General features: G+C 53.1%; 1 protein-coding gene across 1 annotated transcript in view; it reads left to right on the top strand.

The window, feature by feature from the left end:
- The first annotated feature begins 7380 nt into the window (after nucleotides 1-7380).
- The window catches only part of Prdm12 (PR/SET domain 12), a 16339-nt gene continuing 2948 nt past the window's right edge, over nucleotides 7381-20771 (top strand). The window contains exons 1-5 of the mRNA XM_028757128.1: nucleotides 7381-7603; nucleotides 9347-9537; nucleotides 10925-11080; nucleotides 18199-18310; nucleotides 20372-20768. Of these exons, the coding sequence (XP_028612961.1) occupies nucleotides 7381-7603; nucleotides 9347-9537; nucleotides 10925-11080; nucleotides 18199-18310; nucleotides 20372-20768 (1079 nt within the window). The remainder of the gene's footprint in view (nucleotides 7604-9346; nucleotides 9538-10924; nucleotides 11081-18198; nucleotides 18311-20371; nucleotides 20769-20771) is intronic.

The following is a 20771-nucleotide window of genomic DNA, read 5'->3' as shown; positions in this document are numbered from 1 at the left end:
TGTGTGTGATGTGTGTGATGTGTGTGATGTGTGTGTGATAAGTGTGTGTGATGAGTGTGTGATGAGTGTGTGTGATGTGTGTGTGATGAGTGTGTGATGTGTGTGTGATGAGTGTGTGTGTATGTGAGTGAACAGGTCATGAGGTATATGTGTATAAGTTAGAATACAAGTTTCCAAAGTCTGCCATCTCCTGTCTCCTTCGTCCTTGGGATGTGAGGCTCAAGCTCAGGCTGTTGGCTTAGTGCTTTCACTGCAGTTCCAAGGGACCCGTATTCAGTTCAGCTTACAACCACCAACCACCTGTAACTCCAGCTCTAGAGGTTCCAATCCCATCCTCTGGGCTCCACTGGCATCTGTGCTCATACCCACACATTGACATGTACGTGTATGTATAATTCAAACCAATAAAAGTTATTTTGAGATAGGGTCTCTCATGTAGTTTTTTCTTTTTTTTTACCCTGGAACTCACTATGTAGACCAGGCTGGCCTCAAATTCACAGAGATCTCTGCCTGTGTCTCCTGAGTTCTGTGAATGAAGGCATGCCTTACTGTATCAAGTATCTCACAATTGCCTGTTGCAGCACCAGCTATAGGGGATCAGATGCCTCTGACCTCAGCAGGCACACACACTCATACACACACCCTCATACACACACACAGACACACACACTCACATACTCTCACACACATTCTCACACACACACACTCACACACTCATATACACACACTCACATACACTCAAATACACACACTCATACACACACACTCATACACACACATACACATGCAGACATACACACTCACAGAGAGAAGGGGAGAGACTAATAAAATATTTATTTTGTGTGTTTGTGTATGAGTGTGTGTCAAACGATAACCCGAGGCAGTCAGTTCTCTCCTACCACCTGTATCCCAGGGATCAAACTCAAGTCGTCAGGCTTGGCTGCAAGCCCCCTCACTGGTTGAACCATCTTGCCAGCATTCATAATTGTTGTTGTCATAGTGTAACACAGTTGATGACATTTTCCATAGATGGAATATTCCAGAAATACATCGTCTTCTGTGCCTTGCCACAGACATCGGCTACTTTGGTGTGTTGGGGTGAGGATGACTTGAGTCATGTCGAGTGCCTGAAATAGCTTACCAAACGGCACCTGCTTACCAATTGTTCTGGTTGTTTCACTCTGACCACTCCTTACTAGTTGGCTTCCTTATTCCCACGTTGCAGATGAAGACAGAGGACAGGGGAAGTGGCTGCCTTGGTTCTTTTCTTGGTAGAATCTGAAAGAGCCCGGCTTGGATGCACACCTGAAAGACCATGGGCATCTCCCAGTAGGTTCCCAAAAGATCCCTGGGGAGGAGAGCAGTATTAGGAGAAACAGCCTGGGCATCACTTCAATGTCCACTGTGTAGCTGGGGCCTAAGCTTGGTCTGGGTACCAAAGGTTTCATGAAAGGAGAGTTTAATGTTTCCAATCTATGAAGCCAAGAAGCCACCAGCATGACAAACAGAGCCATCTGTCATCCATAGACTCAGCACCTAGTATGCGTCAGACCCTAAAGAGCAAGGGACAGGACCACCACAGTAGCCTAAGGCAGGCTGCCATCATTCTTGCATCACCAGGGTGTGCACTCCTGTAAGCGATTCTGAGAGATCAAGGGCCGGTTTTGCCCTGGAAGCTCCAAGCTGCCCAGGACTTGACACAAAAAAGAGTAACCCGAGGCCTCCCTCGTTCCCAGGGAGCAGGTGAGGCAGATGGTATGGACACAGGCAGTTCCCCCTCCCTTGCCTTCTGCTCTGGGGGGTGGGTGACTGCAGGGAGGTTGGGCTAGAAACTGGAAGCCCTTCAGGGAAGCTACTTGAAAAAAGCAAACCAGGAAGGTTAAGGTGATGGGGGTTGGAGAGAGTGGGTATGGAAAAGGGACTCTGGGAGAAAAGGAGTGTGAGTGGGTTGGGAAGGGGTCCTTGGTCCCCGTTGATGGCTGCCACCTTGACTCCAGGACATCCAGTCTCCTATTTTCCTCTCTGCTTCTTTCCTGTAGGATCCTTTAGCCAGTACCCCCATTTTGTGTCTGAAGTCCCCACTTCTCAGCTGTACCTCTGACTCCTGATGGTCTTAGTCCTGGCTTTCTTGCACTTCTTTGCTTCGTTCATCCATTCATCCCGTCTGGTGTCCGCAGCTCCGTTCACTTTGTACCCTCCAATCTTTGCCTCTGCCTCAGTCTCTCCCCATCTCTGCGCCTCTGCCTCCAGAAGCCTAGGTCAATTTGTCATTGCTTCTTCTGTTTTCCCAGCCTCCTCCAGAGTCCCCAGTGGACAGCCAGGATGGTAGCCGAAGAGGGCTGGGTCACGGGTATTGGGGTACGGATATGGGGTCGGGAAGCCCTAGGAAGAAGAGCTCTGGGCAATGGGGAAACTCTAGTCCCAGTCACCTGACTGCCCAGGCGCCAGCTCAGGGCTCGACGTGGGTGCACCAGGGGCGCCTTTGTCTCCCACCGGCCTCAGAAGCTAATCAAGATGGAGATGGGGCTAACAAGGAGACCACTATCTCCGTTCTCCTGGTCACAGCCGACATTCAGCGGCTTGCTCCAGTCACGTCTGTTGAAGACTGCCCTGCCCGCAAGAGTTCCCTTTCAGTTTGGGCAGCCCGTCGAGCCTTTGTCCGCGCCCGCGGGGGCGCCCTGGAGCTACCGGAACCGGGGAGCTGGGGTACACCTGAGCCCCTATAAAGAGAGCATTTCCTGGGCCAAGCTTGGGATGGAGAAAAGGTAGAATTGTTGCCCAAGAGAGAAACTGGGTTTGGGGGTGGCGAAAGCCTAGAGATTTTCAGAAAGGCGGGAGCTCAGTGAGAGACTGAGGCGTTCAGCCAGCAGGAAACTGGGGCGAAGCCTGAAAGCGGAGCGGAGTGGGGAGTGCCTGTAGCCTCGGGCAACGACAAGGAGCTGGAAGGAGCAGGCGAGGCCCGGCTGGCTGGGGGGCGTCAAGGGAGCCGCGAGAGGCTCCGCAGCGCAGGGCTGGGGTGTACAAGACTGTGCCCAGGTGGGGGTTCCGGACACAGATCCGCCGCATTCTTTGCTTTCTTATTCCCGCACCCCAACCCCCAGCCCCCAGCCCCGCTCGGGCTCCGGGCGATCGATACCTGCGCGGGACCTGCCCCCGCCGCTAATATCTTTTTAATGAGTTCTTGGGGCTTAAAGGCAGCACGATCTGCCCTCCAGGGTGGATTTTCCCCCGGCAGATGTTTCGGGAGGAGGCGGCGCTCTGAGGCCCTGGAGTTGGTGGGGACGACAAATCTCTCCCTGTGAGGGGCAAGGGCAGGAGACTTTCTTCTAAAGTTCAAAACAGGAGCTTTCTCTCGGGGGCCCCAAAATGTATTTCTTGGCGGACAATGGGCTTCTTTTCTTCTAGCGCCTCGGGGACGGGAGGGGCGGGGACCCATGGAGTTGGCCCCGCCTGACCGACTCGCGCCTGGGGCACTGAGGCCAGGGACGGCCGGCGCTGGCATAAGGATTGGAATTCGGTTTACGGTGCCGTGGTCCCAATGGCCCAACCTGGTCATCAAGGAGCAAAGACCAGTCACACTGAAAGGAACCAACGTGCCCTGCGAGCTGGACCAGAGCCTCGGGCTGCTCCCTGTGCTCCGGTTCTCGCGGTTGCGAATGCGGACCCGAAGGGATGCGCGCTGGCGACTGGAGGGGACACGGGACTCATCTCCAGGCTCGCACTGCCGCCCTGGTCCCCTGGGCTCTCTGCCAGAGGCAACAAGTTGGAATTAGCTCAGCCAGGCCGAGACGGGGTCCTGAGACCCTGTTGGTGTACCTTGTCCCAGTCACCCTTCCGTATTGTTCCCAACTGATCACTACCCTATCCTGTCCTGTCCTTCTACACCCCACTCGGGGTCCGTTCGCTGATGGGTCTGTTGGCCAGCCGCTGCCCACTCCCGTGGGCTGGGGGATGGGGCACGGGCGGCGGAGATGACCTCCGAAGAGCCGCGGCCGATTGATTCGTTCCGCCCAGAGTCCGGGCCGAGTGAATGGGACTCGGGCGACAGCGGCGGCAGCAGCAGCAGCGGGGATAAAGATGTTGTCCCTGAAAAGGAGGTGGGGGTGGGTGAGGAGCGGGAAGAGGGCCCATTCACTCCTGGCCCGGCCCCTCGGGAAGCCTCTGCGAAGAAAGAGGGCCGGGGTCTATTCAAGTCCTACGAGCCGCCTACAATGGGCCGATATACTGGGGGCCTCTCTATTAACGCCCATGAATATTAAAGAGATCGCCGAGCGACAGCCCGCGGGCGCGATCAAGGGGGCGGGGGCGGTGCCTTGGAGCTCGGACCCCGCCGTGTCCATGGGAGGGGTCTTCGCGCAGGCACACTCGGCGCCTGGGTCCCAGAGACGTGGATCATCCACTGTGAACCTGCAGCGTTTCCTCTCGAAATCTCCACGCAAGCAGATGCGCGCTCAAGTGCCTTACTGTTCGATCCCCGTGGGCTGTCCTCCCTACAGGGTTTGCTTTTGAGGGTGCATAGGGCCAGGTGGGACTATCACTAGGTCAGAAGTGAGAGAGCGCAGCAACTACATCCCAGGTCCGTGAGCACCTCAGCTAGGAGGTTGTTCGGGCTCCTGTCTCTCCTCCAGCTTACTCTCCCCAGGTTTTGGGGGACCTGAGGAAAGTAATGAGGCGTCCTGGTCTCGGCCAGAACCTTCGGTCCTTCTGTCTTTTGACTTCGATCTTGGGACTGGATCGAAAATTCGCCCCAGGCTTGAAGGACTCTGGGACTTGGGAGAATTTCACAGTAGAGTGTAGCCAGGGAATTGTTAAAAAATCCTACTCAGCTCCGGGGAAAGTCACAGGACCTGACCGAAGGGTGACAGGCTGGGAAGAAAGCACAGCACATAGTCCAACTCAAACCACTGTCGACGGGAGCCCAGAAGAGTAAGGGCTGTCCACAGGATGCGCTGCTGTCTTCCGTCCCCTTTAATCTGCCGCAAGCGCTGAGGAAGGCTTCGGGGTTGGAGGCTGAGCCCCCCCCCCCCCAGTCCCGGCGTTCTTCTGCCCAGCTCAGTCTCCTCTCCACTTAGGCTTCACAGAAGCCAAGATCCAGGCGCTGGGCAGGTTCTCTCGCCACCGAGCCATTGGATTCCATATTCCCCTCCAGACTGGAACTCTCTGCGAAAGGATTTAACTCACCAGCGGCATCTGCAAGGAACCCCTACCCACAGGCAGTGCTGCTCCTCTGCAGCGCTGCCCTCTGCTGGCGCCCTGCCCGTTGGTCCCTCTCCATGCCCGATACACCCACTCTCCACTGGGCTCCAGAGGTTCTGCATCTGAAGATTTCCTGTCTTCGGCTCGGCGCTTTAGTCTCCCGCCTGCCGGGCTGAGGATGCCAGAGACCACTGGCTCCAACTAGGGGTTATAGAGACCTGGGATTCCATGGTTGCCAAGAGCGAGGCAAGCTTAGCTCTGGGCAGCTGGTGGTGGAAAGGATTCTTTTCCTAGAGGCATTAGAATCTGGCTCGCGGGTCAAATCTCAGTCCCGAGCTGCCAGCGCTACCCACGCCCAAGTCACAGGGCTTCGAAGATCTGATGTCTTCACTATACGTGGAGATCCAGCACCAGAGCTCACACAAACCAGCCTGCGGGGCTGTGGAACTTTCCACTGCGCTATCTGAAATTGCAGCGGAAGGGGTGGGGGTAAGGGGCTCTGAGGACTTATGCTGTTGAGTGAGGTGTGCCCAAAGCCCCTCCAACGTGGTTGTTTCTGGAGCTGAAGGTGTGGGGGTGGTCTTAAGGTTGTCCAGGAGGCTTCAGTGCACACAGGAAGCTCCTCCGATCTTCCCGACATAGCGACTGTTTCTGAAGAGGTGTGGAGCTGGCTCCCAGGTACCTTGGAAAGACTATACAGAATCCACTGGAGGAGCGAGGTGGGATAGTGGGAAGGGGGAGGAAGGAAGAGAAGGGAGCCAGGAAAGGAAGAATGATCATTAAGATACCAAAAAGAAAGAGGAACGTCTGTCAGGCAGTTTTCTAGGTCGAAGATCCCAGCAGCCTGGTTCCAAAGCAGAGTCCAGCAGATGGCTTTGCCCTGGGCTGTCCACAGTCTCAGAGGCATTTTGGGTCTCTGCAAGTCCCATCTTACCCTGCTCTAAGGTATCCCACAGAAACGAGGATTTGATGGTCTTTCAGTACCCCCCCAACTTAGTACTCCTAGGGCTGGGAGCCTATGTATCGCAGGTGAGCTCAGCCCCGACGGCGACGCCGGTAATTCTTCCTCAGCAGCCCTCTGTGCTGTTGGAAGTTTTACACTGGCTGTGTCCAGCGAACAGAGCTTTCGGGGAGTCCCGTTTAGGACGAAGCGCCCGCTTGGGTAGCGCTGCCAGCGCAAGCGATCTGCATCACCCACGCTGCCCAGGTTGCTACCGCAGCTTAGGGAGGAAGCCTCTAAAGAGTGCAGGAGAGGATGCGGGAGGAAAGATAAGTGGGGATCGGACAGGGTACCGGGGTCAAAGAGAACCGCAAAGCGCCGGCAGCTGTGGGGCGGCCCACAGAGCTAGGAAGGAGAAGGCCTGGCCTGGGATCCATAGTGACCGTGGATCTTGCTTGGCGCTGGGTGGGCATGGGGAACCGCGGGACAGCCTTACGTCCCCTTTTGCTCAGTCTAGTCCCGGGAGTAAAGGCAAGCCTCGCTGCGCAGCACCCCCTACCTTAACACCCCCACACCCGCTCTGGGCTGCGAGCTGCGCCTCCCTCCCTCCCTGGAGCTTCCCACGGGGAGAGAAGGAGGAGGGGGAGGAGGAGGAAGGATCGGAGGGGAGGGAGGAGCAGAGGGGGACTATTCTGAGCGGTCCGCACGCTGCCCCCGCCCCTCGCGCTGTCGGTGAAGGCTCCTTCGAGCCTGGCCGGGTACAAGTCTGTCCTTCGACGTCAGGGGGTCATTAATAACCAATTAGGAGGGTCACTGCGGCTCCTATAAAAGAGCCGAGATTTTGCCAAGGGAAAGGCTGTCCTGGTTGGGTGTATAGAAGGCGAGTGGGGAAACGAGAGTCCTTGGTCGTTGTTTGTCTGCAGCCACCCCCCCCCCCCCCCTTCCCCCCCCCCTCCTGGTATCCACCCCTGTCTCCACCCGCGGACTTCTAGCCCTCCGTGTCGCCTCTGCCTTCTCTGCAGATTTTGTGAATCTCCGGCTTGGTTCACTGTCCTCCCAGCCAACCCTTGCCACGCACTCCCCAGTGCACCCTCCTCCTGCTCCTCTTCCTCCTCCTTCCCCCTCGTGTTGTGTCACCCTCCTCTCCTTTCAGTCCTTTGATCCCTCTTCGTTGCCTACCTCTCCGGAGTCCACCCAGCCTTCCTTCTGCGGCGCCGGCGCCGGCGGCGAGCCCTTGGCCGCCCATGATGGGCTCTGTGCTCCCAGCTGAGGCCCTGGTGCTCAAAACAGGGCTGAAGGCTCCGGGCCTGGCCCTGGCAGAGGTCATCACCTCCGACATCCTGCACAGTTTCTTATATGGCCGATGGCGCAACGTGCTAGGCGAACAGCTGCTCGAGGACAAGAGCCACCACGCCAGCCCAAAGACCGCCTTCACCGCCGAGGTACTGGCGCAGTCCTTCTCGGGAGGTGAGTCGTGCCGTCGGGGCTCCTCTCCTTGGCTCTTCCCGGCTACCCCCAATTCTCAGGTTAGCGGCGCAAAGGGCCAGATGGGGAACACTGGGTCTGGAACTGCTGCTCCCAGCCAGAATGCTCTCTCCCTGATCACCACACCTCAGTTTTTTCATGGGTCAAACCTGAGTTGCAACCGCCTCACGGAAGCAGAAGAGGCATCTAGGAATGCAGGAGGCTCTAGGACCAAATCCCAACGACCTGGGCGACCTACCTCGGTCAGCCCAGGCTCTCCCGTGTCTTCTCTCCCCACCCCACCCTCCAGCCTGGAGCTGGCGGTTTCCTGGCATTAAAAGCCTTACTGGGCGTGTAATAGCAGTTGACTCGAAAAGAAGGGATTTTAAATTCATTTGGTTAACTTGGGCTTGACCCGCGAAAGTTCCCACTTAAACCAAAAACTTTAAAAGACAGCCGGGGCCGGGGAAGGGGCGGAGGGCGGGCAGGCCGGAGAGAAAAAGCCGCAGAGAGCGAGGGAGAGAAAGAGAGCGAGGAAAGTTTCTTTTCTTTAAGATGTCTCAAGTTCTTATTCCTCATTCGTCACCCCGTAAACAATATCTTTGCCCAGCGCTGGCGTCTCTGAGCGACGCCCTCTCTTCCCCTTTAAGATCGCTGTTCCTCTCTTAATTTACCGTGAAGACTAATTCCACTTCCATTCACGCTATGTCAACCATCTAATCCTGCCTTTTTGTAAGGGGAATTCCTCGGCCCCTTTTAAACAAGTCCCCTCCGCATTGAGATACAATTTACTGCTACAGCTTTCTTCCAGGGCTAATGAATTTAGAATTAGCAATTTCTTTCGAATGGAGCCGAATGAATGCGATCACTTTAACAGCGTGACAAATTGCCGGCCGCTCCGCAATGGACACCGTTTAACCCCCCCTTTCAGCCGGCCGGCTCGCCGGGTATTTTCCCAGGTAGCTTAGAGGGGAACCTTGTAAGACATGGAGGCCGCCCCTGTGCGCCTCAACGCTCCCACCCCTGCCGCAGAGGCCCCACCAGGGATCCTCTGGGGGTTAGGGACCGCTGGTTCTTCCTCGCCCATTAAAGCGACTTCAGAGCTCGCCTGATCCGGGTGCTGCCCTCTCTGGCACTCTAGAACTTGAGAGTAGAGAGGTATACTGGCGGGCCAGGGACGATCACGAGGTAGGAGTGGGGGGGGGGCTCAGAGCTCAATTTGTAAAAGCAAGTATTTCTTTTGCGCGGGTGCCACCTTACAAGCTGGGGATCTGTCCCCAGTGCTGACCGCGTCCGAGAGATACTCAGTGAACCCAGTATCACCGGCTGAAGAGCCAAGAACAAGACTGAGAGTTCCAGGTTGGACGATACCTCTTCGCCAGACCCGCCCTCAGTTTCCCTGTCTGTAAACACAAAGTGGTTTCAGTGGTTCCTACGTTTTTCCGCTATAGAAGACCGGTGAAGGTTGTGGATGTTTGGAGAATTTATGGAAAGACTTTGAATTGAGCCCTAAGAGGTGATGATACGGCTCGGCGGCGGCGGTGTAGCGTTTCATGTGTTTCATGGGCAAGGGTTTGGGTTCGATCCCCAGTAACTCTCCGCCCACAAGAAAAATAAAAGAACCACCATGCCGGAGTTGGGGCTGCTTGTGCTGGCAGGCGTGAAGCAGGGAAAGAGCGCATCCGGGATGGGAAGGGCAGGGCCATCTTTGTGCAGATAGTGACCGGCTTCCTCTAATCCCCGCAGAGGTGCAGAAGCTGTCTAGCCTGGTACTGCCAGTGGAAGTGATCATCGCCCAGAGTTCCATCCCAGGAGAGGGCCTTGGCATCTTCTCCAAGACGTGGATCAAGGCAGGCACGGAGATGGGCCCCTTCACTGGCCGAGTCATTGCCCCAGAGCATGTGGATATCTGCAAAAACAACAACCTGATGTGGGAGGTAGGTGGGAGCTTTGGAAAGGGATTCCGGTTGGCAGGTGGGCTGGCTCCCTCGGGGGTTGGATCCACCGGTGTCAGAAAAGAGTCCTGTCCGGGGCCCCTGCCAGAGCTTCAGTTCTCCCTAGGAGCGGTGGATGCTGGAGTTTGATACCTCCCTGGGGGTAAGACTTTCAAGCCAGGGAGCTTTCTCTGCCAAAGGTTCTTTCTTTTTTTACCTGTTTTAAGAACTCTCTGAGCCCTCTTGTTTCCAAGTCTCCCAAACAGGGCTGTTAGCCATACATTACAGCTACCACAGGGCTCTGAGATCCAGGAGGGTCGTGATGCACAGACTGGGAAGAAGCCATCGCTACTCACATTCTTTCTCTGGCTTTAGAGGCAAGGAGAGAGTCAGCCTCTGAGGCTGGCCCATGGTGAAATGTGGCTGGATGGAGGAGAGTGGAAGCTGGGTGTTTCTTAAGAATAGGTTTCCCAGTCCCAGGCCTGATGGCATCCAAAATAACCATGGCTGACTGGATGTTGAGTCAGCAGTCTGATTCCCCAGCCTGCAAACAGTGAGGTCAGTCACTCTCAGTTATCACTCTCATTTTGCAGAAGGAGATGGATATCTGACCTTTTGACTCTAGCCCACCCCCAGCAGTGTCAGATACAGGGATGTCGGCCCGGCCCTTGGTGGCTCTCCTCCATCTTTCTTCCCACACAGACCCACGGTAGCCAGATACTACACTTACGTCTCCACCTTACTGCCTTGCTCGCTGCCACCCTAGCAGCCCCACCTGGCAGAAGCCAGTGAGTAGCTGTTCACAGGACCTGGATGAGGAGAGCAGAGAGATGACCCCAGCCCTTGCCTTCTCCCTCTTCTGGACACCTGGACCTAGTGGGTGTCTTCCAGCTGTTGCCCAGTCAGAAAGCTAGGGTGTGGTTTGACCTCTTAGCAGCTTCACAGAGGGGCTTAGGCCAGGCCAAGAGACCCCAGTGAGCTAGACTTGCCTCCCAAGCTCTTGTGTCCCTCTCAGAGGCCCTGTGCTGTTATTCTCCACTGTTCTGCCCAAAATCTGTACCTTTAAGGACAGGTAGCATGAGAGGATGCTGCCTGCTTAGGGATCTCTTGGAGACTGTCTTCTTCTGGGAGTGGGAGTGCCTGGTCACGGTGAGTCCACGGGTCTCTGAAGACTGACTCCCTATTTACCTTTTGCTTCAGATAAATCACCGTGTTCCCTCCCCCCCCACACACACACTCCCTTTCCTGGACTGGAAGACATAGCTGACAATAGCTTTCTTGACTTCCCAGAGCTGTCCGGAGAAAGGAGAACGTCAGCAGTTGGGTCTGCCCTGGGTCACACATGTGGCCGGGCCCTGTCTCACCCCATTACTGCTTCACTCATGCCTAGGTATTCAACGAGGATGGTACAGTACGCTACTTCATCGATGCTAGCCAGGAAGACCACCGAAGCTGGATGACCTACATCAAGTGTGCCCGGAATGAGCAGGAGCAGAACCTGGAGGTGGTACAAATAGGCACAAGCATCTTCTACAAGGCCATAGAGGTATGCGATGTAGCGTTACGTGGGGATGGATGGTGAGGAGTGCGACCAAAGAAGACTGGAAGGATGTTAGTTCTGGCCCAGCTGGCTCTGCCGGTGTGTAGGGCTGAGGCTCAGAGACTGCCAGGAGTCCTGTATGTCCTGTATGGGAGACTCACTGATACAGCTGGGAGAGGGCGGGGCTTACAAGTGGATGCTGTGGTGAATATCTCAGACGTAGAGGAGCGGGTTCAGGGGTTCAGAGGGCAGAAGAATATAGAGAACAGGACACCAAGTGGAAGTCGGCTGAGGACTGAACTTGACTATGATAATGGCTGTGTGTCCATATGGTTTAACTGCGTGTCACGCCTCATTCTGAGGCCAATAGTGTGTGGGTCAGTACTCTGTCTCAGCAGTAACAGCTCACTGTGTTAGGCCTCTCACACAACTTCACGAGGAGGATTTTGAGTTTATCCACAGTTCATGGACATGAAAAGTTGTCATTTCTTGAAGGCCTAGAGCTCTGAACCGTCTCTATAAGGGAATGTTAGCTGAGGAGAGGCTCAGGGAATGATGAGTGGGAGTCTTCTAAAGTGGGCAAAAGTGGAACCAGGGCCAGGCACTGCGAAAGGAAGCAGGACACCTGCCTGGCAGAGGAAGAAAGCTAAAGGCATTGGGGCGGGACTGGTGAGCAGTGATAGCCGAGGGGGCACATCACCAGAGGGCACAGCAGTGACCCTTGGCATGCAGCTTGCTCCAGACATAGGAAGTTGTTTGTGAGGGGCAGCAGGACGGTCCCGCTACATTTTTCTGGATCTTGCACTTTTGTTGCCTTAGAAGTCCCTCGGTTGTGGGATGGCCAGGGTTTTGACTGCTCTTCAAGGTCAGAGAACAATTTCTTTTCTAGCCACACTCCACTTACCAGCAATGACTCTGAGCCTGAAGTCTAGACCCTTCTGAGTGTCTGTGCCTGCTAACTTCTGGGACTAGAATCTTATTGTTGCAGAATGGCCAGACCCTTAGACATGTGCAGGGCTGATAGCTGAAGAGCCTTTGCCTTGGGATTGTGTGGCCGGGACCTGGGTCAGCACCAGGGAAACCAGGGAGTAAAGAAAGGCAGGCTGGCCACCGGAGTTCAGAAATTCCAGGAGGGCTAAAGAGTGTCTGTGTAGTACCAGCAGTAGCCCACGCAGGACCACTAAGACTCCTGTGACCACCTAACTCTATGGCCACCTCCTAGAATTGGCTTTGGTGCACTTGAACTCACCCATAGCAAAGTATGAGTTCTAACACCTCTGGCTCCCTTACACACATTCAAACATGTTCACACACAGACAAATACACGCTTCACACCTCCATACACACTTATATATGCACACTCCCAGAGACACACACTGCACATATGGACACAGACACAGATGCAGGAGACTGGCCAAGAATACTTATGTTAGCATTCATCCTGGGACAGACAGGTGACTAGAGCCCCATCATGCTAGACACAATACGTTTGACTGCAAGTAACAGGTTACTGTCATGAAATATGAACAGTACTTGTGAGCGGCAGGAAGACTAAGTATCAGATCCTGGTAAAGGTCTACATAGTGAGGTCCAGGCCAGCCAGGCTTACTGTGCAGCCCTGGCTGGCCTGAAACTCATGTAGACCAGGTTGGCCTTGAACTCACAGTGATCTGCCTGGTTCAGCCTCCCGAGGGCTGGGATCAAAGGCATTTGCCAACATACTCAGCCCCAAACTGTTTTTCATAAATGATGTTGGGCACATTTTTGTTCATAACAGCAATTCTCTCAAACCATATTATAACATCAGAATTCCACTTATATGTCTGGGTGTGACCGGACATATCTCTGCTCACCTAGGCTCCTGGGAAGTCTTGTATAATCTGCTGTTTGTTCTATGTGTGTGTGCTGAGGGGCTGTTATCTAAGGAGAGGGAGCTTTGTTACGATCTGTTTACTTGGTCTTCCTGCTCACAAGCGCTATTTATATTTCATAACTGTAACCTGTCATTTCTTGCCAAAGTATGGTCTCTCTTCAGTAGGAAGAATACACTAGGACTTCCCACAAATACAAAATCATGAACTCTAAACGGACACAGAGATGACTGAGTTGGGGGACTCAGGCCAGTACTAGCGTACTTGCTCCAAATTCTGCATCCCGGGTGGAGATGAGGAGGGTGAAACCTTCTGGCTTTGTGTCTGCCTGGACACTCAGTTCCCTCTCAGGTGCCTCAAATGGCATTTCTAGAAAGCACCCAGCACAAAGCAGGTGGAGCCACTAAATACTGAATGAATAAATCTGGGTGATAGGGTATCCACAGGGACCCACCTCTTCCAGGAAAGAAAAAAGTGGTTCATCAGGAAGCAGGTGATTTGGTCAAGAAACCAGCACAAAGGGAGGCTGGAGGAACCTGTTATCACTATGTGGGGGAAGAAAAGCCGCTGGCCGGTCCATTTCTGTTTTATTGTACCATATTGGCAAATGGTTGCCCTGAAATGTGGGCTTTCCCATTTTCTCTTGTTCTAGGGCAGCTGAGCCCTTTATTTTATCTAAAGCCTTTCCTCTTTTCTCAGCTCTGAGGATAAGCGCCATTTTCCTTTTGACCGTGCTCAGTAGTGGCTCTGATGAGTACCACTGTTGATGGTCGGCCCCATTAATGATGTTCTCAGACATCATTATGACATCAAACATCTCCCACATGCCGGCACTTCACTGGCAACGTTTTCGAAGGTCTAAACAACTCTGGTTTTGTAATGGGGACTGAACCCAGAGCTTATTTACTTTTTAAAAATGGTACTGTGAATTGAACCTTGGGCCATATTTATATATAGTGAATAGGTCCTGTATTGCTAAGCTTAGCTGCATCTCTGTTCCCATTTTAATGATGAAGAAATGAAGGTTCGAGGTTCAGAGAGAGTCTGGAGAGTGATTTGAACCCCAACCCATTTGCTACAGAGCTGGATAGCCATGCTGTGTGGCCTCCCTGGCCAGCATCTTCTTGTTGGGGCTCTATTAATTGGTGTGTCAGGACATCTGTCAGGCACAATGGAAACTGATGATCATCCAGATGACATGGAGATGCTTCTGTGTCACTCCGGGAAAGGGCAGGTGTCAGAGCCTCTTGGGAGCATGTTCAATGGGGTGTCATGAATTTGTATTAGGAAAGCAAACCTGAAAGCCTGTCACTGCCCTTCTGTCATTGAAATGGGGCAGGATTCAAGTCAAGGCTGATCAGAACATTAGGAATTAGCCAAAGGTCCTGAAACTTGGCAGTGGGAGTCAGGCAATGCTTTTCCCTTGATTTGACAGAGTGGATTTTATGAAATGGGAATCAGTTCCTTTGGGGATTGCTTGGTTCATGGTATGTTCCAACCCAATCTTCTGTTCCCAGAAACATGAATGACCAGCCAATTCAGGTTCCTAGTCTTAGTAGTGCAGAGCCTAGCCTGGACCAGTGCTAAACTTAGTAGGAATAGACAGAGCCTGGGAGGGGCCTGCAGGGGACTATGGCTGTTCAATGTACTGAGGTGGTCACTGCACAGTACTTCCAGGATCTCAGAGAAGAGGGTGCAGGTTCTGGGGTCTTCTGGGCTCTGACACAGGCTTTTGGTGGATGCAGGACACGCCCAGAGAGCATCAGTAGCAACTGGACTGGGCATCCAGAGCAGGAGAAAGAGTCGCTCCACGCTAGTTACCATGCGGCACAGTCACACCTTATGCCCAATGGCTTTCATTTTTAAATTGGATAAAATTAATCTTAGTATTTATTAAGTGCAGACCAGAGGTGGGGGGGGGCGGTTTCCAGGCTCTGAAATTCAAAGCAGTTCATAATCCTGTTTCTTTGTGAAGGTGATGTGGACTCCTCCCACGGCTCATAACCTCTAGCTGTCTGAGGGTGTTCCGTTCCCATTCTATTTAGTAGGCTTCCTTTTCTGAAAAGCCTTGCTTGTTGTCGCTCTTGCGTTTGCTTGTGTATAAATGTAATACATGCTTATTTTTAAAAATAGATCTTATAAAAATAGAAGTCACATAGTCTCTCCATAGTGATCTTAAAGCCTAAATCAGCATTTTTTTTCAAAGTCTCAAATGACGTGGGTTTTTGGGGAAACACATGGAGGGACTCACAGGCAACAGCTGGGTACCCAGGGCAGAAGAGGAAGCACCTTTCCCTGATTTACCTATGTTACCCACAGCTAGACCTTTATGTTCATGACGTTTAATGTTTAAGTTGAATAAAACTAATTTTAGTATTTGCTTATTACATTAAAAAATTGTTTTATTATGTGTATGCATGTTTTGCATGCATGTATGCATGTGTACAATGTGCATGCCTGTAATTCCCAGAGTCTAGAAGACGGTGTCAGATCCCTTGAAACTAGAGTCCCTGATGGTTGTGAGCCACTATCCTACAGGTGCTGGGGTCTGAACCCAGGTCTTCTGGAAGAGCAGGCAGTACTTTTGATTGCTGAGCCACAAGAGCTGATATAGCCCAGGGTGGCCTTGAGACCAGTCAGTTGATATTTAGGTGAAGAAGACCTTGAACTTCCTCTATCCCCCTGGTTCTAACTCCTCAGTGCTGGGATTATAGGTGCAGGGCCCCACATCTGGCTTATGTGGAGCTGAAGACCAAACCCAGAGCTGCATATGTTCTATGAGAGCACTCTACCGACAGGAATGCCTGCAGCCCCATGCCTGTGCATCATGGGCATGGAAGGCAAAGGCCTGAGTCCACATGGAATCTCACGCTGCTGGTGGCCCTGGGCTTTACGGCAGTGGGGTACCCAGATCACTGCTAGTGCCTCTGGAGCATCTCGGAGCTCGGAAAACAGCAGCAATTCCACAGCTTCAGTACCGAGCTTTGTGATTTTGGCCCCTGTGACCCAACAGCTTTCAAGGAGGCCTGTAAAATAGGGACTGTTCTGTTTTACAAGTCAAAGAGCAGAGTGATACAATTACTTGCTTGGCAGACACAGAGCCTGAGTATCCCCTCCAGCCCCCCACGCCAGGGCTCAGTGGGGTGTGTAGGCGGGGAGCTCTGTAGCTTATCTCCTACAAGGCGCACGCATGTGGCCTAGAGGCTGCTTCAAGAGACATGCTTAGAGACTTCTAAGGTCACACCTAAGGACCCGGTGACACGAGATCCATCTTGTACAGTAGCCTTTTTCCCAGTCCATATTGTGCAAACAAACAAGCCCTCAATCAATATCTTAAATACTTGGACTCCTTCATCTTCCTCTCTGAGGACTCTACAGGCCTTTTTCCTTCTCTCCTCCTCTTCAAGGAAAGGCCTCCAGCTCTGACCCTCTGGTCTCCTGGTTGGCGACCATGACTGTGAAGGAGAGGTCAGAGAATTGTGTCTAGCTCTGGTGCCACGTTCTAAGTTGTCTGCTGTCTTGGAGACACTGCCTCATTTTGTTTGTTTATGAGTTGTGCTTGTGTTTCATATTTAACCTCCCCAATGGGACTGACCACACACACACACACACACACACACCCCTGTGCTGCTATGATGCTAAAGGCTAAGGGTTGGTGTAAAGGGACATGATGGACAGTAGCCGTGATACTTGCAGTTCCCAGACACCCCACCCCACCCCCATCTTACTCCACCTTCAAAACCTGGTGGATATGGGAAGGGCGGGCAGGTCTTCTAGGCTCTCTCCATGGAAGGCGGACCCAGAGTTCTCAGGCTCACTTGGAAAGGGAGAAATTCTCCTCTGGGACTCCAGATACTCATGGATGGAATCCCATTTGATTTCTGTGTGTGTGTGTGTGTGTGTGTGTGTGTGTGTGTGCTCGTGTTGTGTATAATGTGTGTGTACAGGTGTGTGAAGACCAGACATCAACCTTAGGTGCTGTTGCTTAGAAACCTTGTTCTTTGAGACAGGCTCTCTGGCTGCCTCAGGGCTTGGCAATCAGTCTGGACTGCCTAGCCAGCAAACCCCAGGGATCTATCTCTACCTCCCCAGTATGCACCATCAAGTCTACTCTTTTCACACAGGCTCTGGGGCTCAATCTCATAACCTTATGCTTCCAAGGCTTTACTTAAAGTGAGCTGTCTCCTCACTCTCATATGATCTCCTGTGCTTCAGCTAAAAGCGAGCCCCACAGAGAAACAAGACAGCGGTTGTCAGGCACTGCCTGAGGCACCTCCCACAAGGACCTCCAGGAGCTGTGACCTCAGGAGAGAGGTGGGCTCTTCTCTCCTGTTTGTCCCACCTGGCTGGGGTCCACAGAGCAGGCTTCTCAGCTCCCTTGGATAGAAACCACCAAACTATCTTGATTGGTAGCTGTCACCACTGAGAGCAGCCAAGCCTCAAGCCTGGGCTTCTTGATGTTGTCTGGGATGCCCAGGAAGACGTTGGCTCTGGGCTTCTTAATGTTGCATCTAGGATACAGTGCAACATTCTGTTGAATGCTGTTTTGGTATTTCCAGAGGTGAGGTGTTTGTCTGTCAATCCCAAGGTTTCTTTTTAGCACCTGTCCTGTGGTGAATGGAGCCCTGCAGAGAGCCTTGTGCTGTGTGACTCCATGCTGCCTGTGAGCACTTGAGATAAGAGCTGTTTCTGGAACAGTATCAGGCAGGGTGTAGCCATAGGGCACCCCACAGCCCACACTCCTTAGAAACAGCTGGCTCAGCCCAAGGCCCCAAGGGTTGACTGACTCTAATTCCCCTGGATTGCAAAAAAGGAAAAAAAAATCTAGGTTTTTTTTTAATCTTCTATTACAGAGACTGTTTTTTTGCAGAGTTGGGGGGGGGGAATCTAGTCCAGACCTTTGCATAAATTAAGCATGCATTCTACAACTGAGCTACCCACCCTGGTCGTCATCTGCCCCCCCACTCCCCGCCACCTGAGTTCTTTTTCTTTTGTTTTCTTGTGGCCATCAATTTGGATATTTTTGTGAAACTGGACAGAAATGATGAGATGACCTGGGTTATGAGAAAGGAAGAGAGGGGACAGTGTCCTGGGGCCTTTGATGTCTACACAGTTTGCCTGGGCTAGGTCAGTGAGATCGTGCCAGCTTTGGCTTTCTCAGGCCTGGGTGTGTGCAAATATGTGCAGAGAGACCCCTTGCCTCCTGTCAGCAGCTGCCACACCCCTGACCTCTTCCTGCCTCTCTTTCTGCAGATGATTCCTCCAGACCAGGAGCTGCTGGTGTGGTATGGAAATTCCCACAACACCTTCCTGGGCATCCCAGGCGTGCCAGGCCTGGAGGAGGAACAGAAGAAAAACAAACATGGTAGGTATTCAGTATTCACCATGAGGTCATGGTGACAACGATCCAAAGAGGGGACAGAACCCATTCTGACCTCTGGGAACCCTTCTTCAACATCCAGTAGCATCATGCATCTGGGAGCTCCTCCTGGTCAAAAATAAGATCACTTCCCCCAGAGCAGCCAGCATGGGCTCAGCATGGGGAAAGGCAGGCAGTCTTGCTTTCTAGACCAGATAGATTGTCTTTGGGCAGATGAGGAAACCCCAGAGAGGTGTTAGGGTGGAAGCTGGGCAGGACAGCAGGAACACACATTGATTTCTAGTTCAGCTGCATGCTGCTGAGACTGGCTTTGTGCCTTAGCTTCCTCGTCTGTAAAGAGGAGGCATGGGATGAAGGCATCTCTATATCCCTTTCTAGCTCTGGCCAGGTCCTGGTGTAGGGCCTAGCACCAACTAGCTGCATGGTTTTGTATTCTGCACAGAGGTAGGGTAGGATGAGCCCGTGTGTCTTGAGACAGGGCTTATCATATAGAAGCTACTGGCTCAAGACCTCTGTCCTATTGAGTCTGGAGATAACTGGACCCCCCTCCCCAATCTTAAATGAAACCTTTGATATCAGAGTATCACTCTCCCAGACCTTATAAAATTCTTGTGACTTTTTTTTTGTTTTGTTTTTGTTTTTTGAGACAGGGTTTCTCTGTGTAGCCTTGGCTGTCCTGGAACTCACTCTGTAGACCAGGCTGGCCTCGAACTCAGAAATCCATCTGCCTCTGCCTCCCAAGTGCTGGGATTAAAGGCGTGCACTACCACTGCCCGGCTTCTTGTGACTTTTTTTAAGGGCAGGGTGACTCACAGGTCTCAGGCTGGTCTCTAAACTCATTAGATAGCTAAAGATGACCTTGAACTTCTGATTCTCCCGCCTCTGCCTCTAATATTGGGATTGCAGAAGTGTGTCATTATGCCCAATTGCTTATTTTTAAATCATTTATTTATTTTATGTGCATTGATACATGCATGTCTGTGAGAATGTGTCAGCTCCTGGAACTGGAGTTACAGGCAATTGTGAGCTGCTATGTGGGTGCTGGGAATTGAACCTGGGTCCTCTGTAAGAGCAGGCAGTCTCTCAACCACTGAGCAGTCTCTCTGGCCCCCTATTTATTTCTTTTTAAGAGAAGCAAGCCTGGCAATGGTGGTCACGCCTTTAATCTTGGCACTCTGGAGGCAGAGACAGGTGGATCTCTGGGGTCGAGCTCAGACTGATCTACAGAGCTAGTTTCAGGACCCAGGACTATACAGGGAAACCTGGTCTCAAAATAAAAGAGGGGTGGGGAGGGCAGTGGGAAAGAAAAGAAAACGGAGCAGCCTGAGGTTCGAAGTGCTAGAGTTTAGTCTCCATTTGTGAGGAGAAAATGGAGAAATCTATTTCCAGGTACACTGAGTACCCAGTGAATATGTTAGCTGACAGATGAGCTGTTTAGGGAATCATGGTTGCTATCCTTTGTGGGTGGCCTGTTAGGACCCAGGCATTTCTCATATTAAGGCAAAGCGACCAGCACAGAAAAAGCCTTCTAGTAACTGCAATTTTTCTGATGAACTTGCAGGGTTCTACAAGACCTTGTTTTTGTTTTGTTTTTTAAACTTTATTCTTACATTTTACTTCTTTTTGTGCACATATAGGCATGCATGCCACGGTGAGCATATGGAGGTCAGAGGATAGTAGTGGGAGTTAGTTCTGTTCTTCACCATGTGGGTCCAAGGGGATCCACTTTGGGTCATCAGGCTTGGTGGCAAATGAATGCCATTAGCCCAGCCACCCCCTCCTCCCTTTCCCGAAGTGCTGGGCCACCACCATGCCTGGACCGCCTCCCATCTTTCAGATGAGAAAGCTAAGGTTTCCTGGGGCCAAATCACCAAATCCTCCCAGGTTAGATCACAGCCATGACCCGCTGCGTCCTAGGGGCTGTGCGTCTCACGATCTGCAGGGGAGTACCCGGGGGACTGGGCGCAGTCGGCGTGGGTGCTAACCGGACTGCTTTCTTTCCCTCCCGCCCGCTCCGTGGGTCTCGCGTTCCTCCCGCGCCTCCAGAGGACTTCCACCCGGCGGACTCCGCGACCGGCACCGCGGGCCGCATGCGCTGCGTCATCTGCCACCGCGGCTTCAACTCGCGCAGCAACCTGCGCTCGCACATGCGTATCCACACGCTGGACAAGCCCTTCGTGTGCCGCTTCTGCAACCGTCGCTTCAGCCAGTCGTCCACGCTGCGCAACCACGTGCGCCTGCACACGGGCGAGCGTCCCTACAAGTGCCAGGTGTGCCAGAGCGCCTACTCGCAGCTGGCCGGCCTGCGCGCGCACCAGAAGAGCGCGCGCCACCGGCCGCCGAGCACCGCGCTGCAGGCGCACTCGCCCGCGCTCCCCGCGCCCCACGCTCACGCGCCCGCGCTCGCCGCCGCCGCTGCCGCCGCCGCCGCGGCGCACCACCTGCC

The sequence above is a fragment of the Grammomys surdaster genome, unplaced genomic scaffold, assembly GCF_004785775.1.
Source record: "Grammomys surdaster isolate TR1022 unplaced genomic scaffold, NIH_TR_1.0 126133, whole genome shotgun sequence".
Classification (NCBI taxonomy): Eukaryota; Metazoa; Chordata; class Mammalia; order Rodentia; family Muridae; genus Grammomys; species Grammomys surdaster.
The sequence above is the reverse complement of the archived record's forward strand: the minus strand, read 5'-3'. Positions and strand labels throughout refer to the sequence as shown.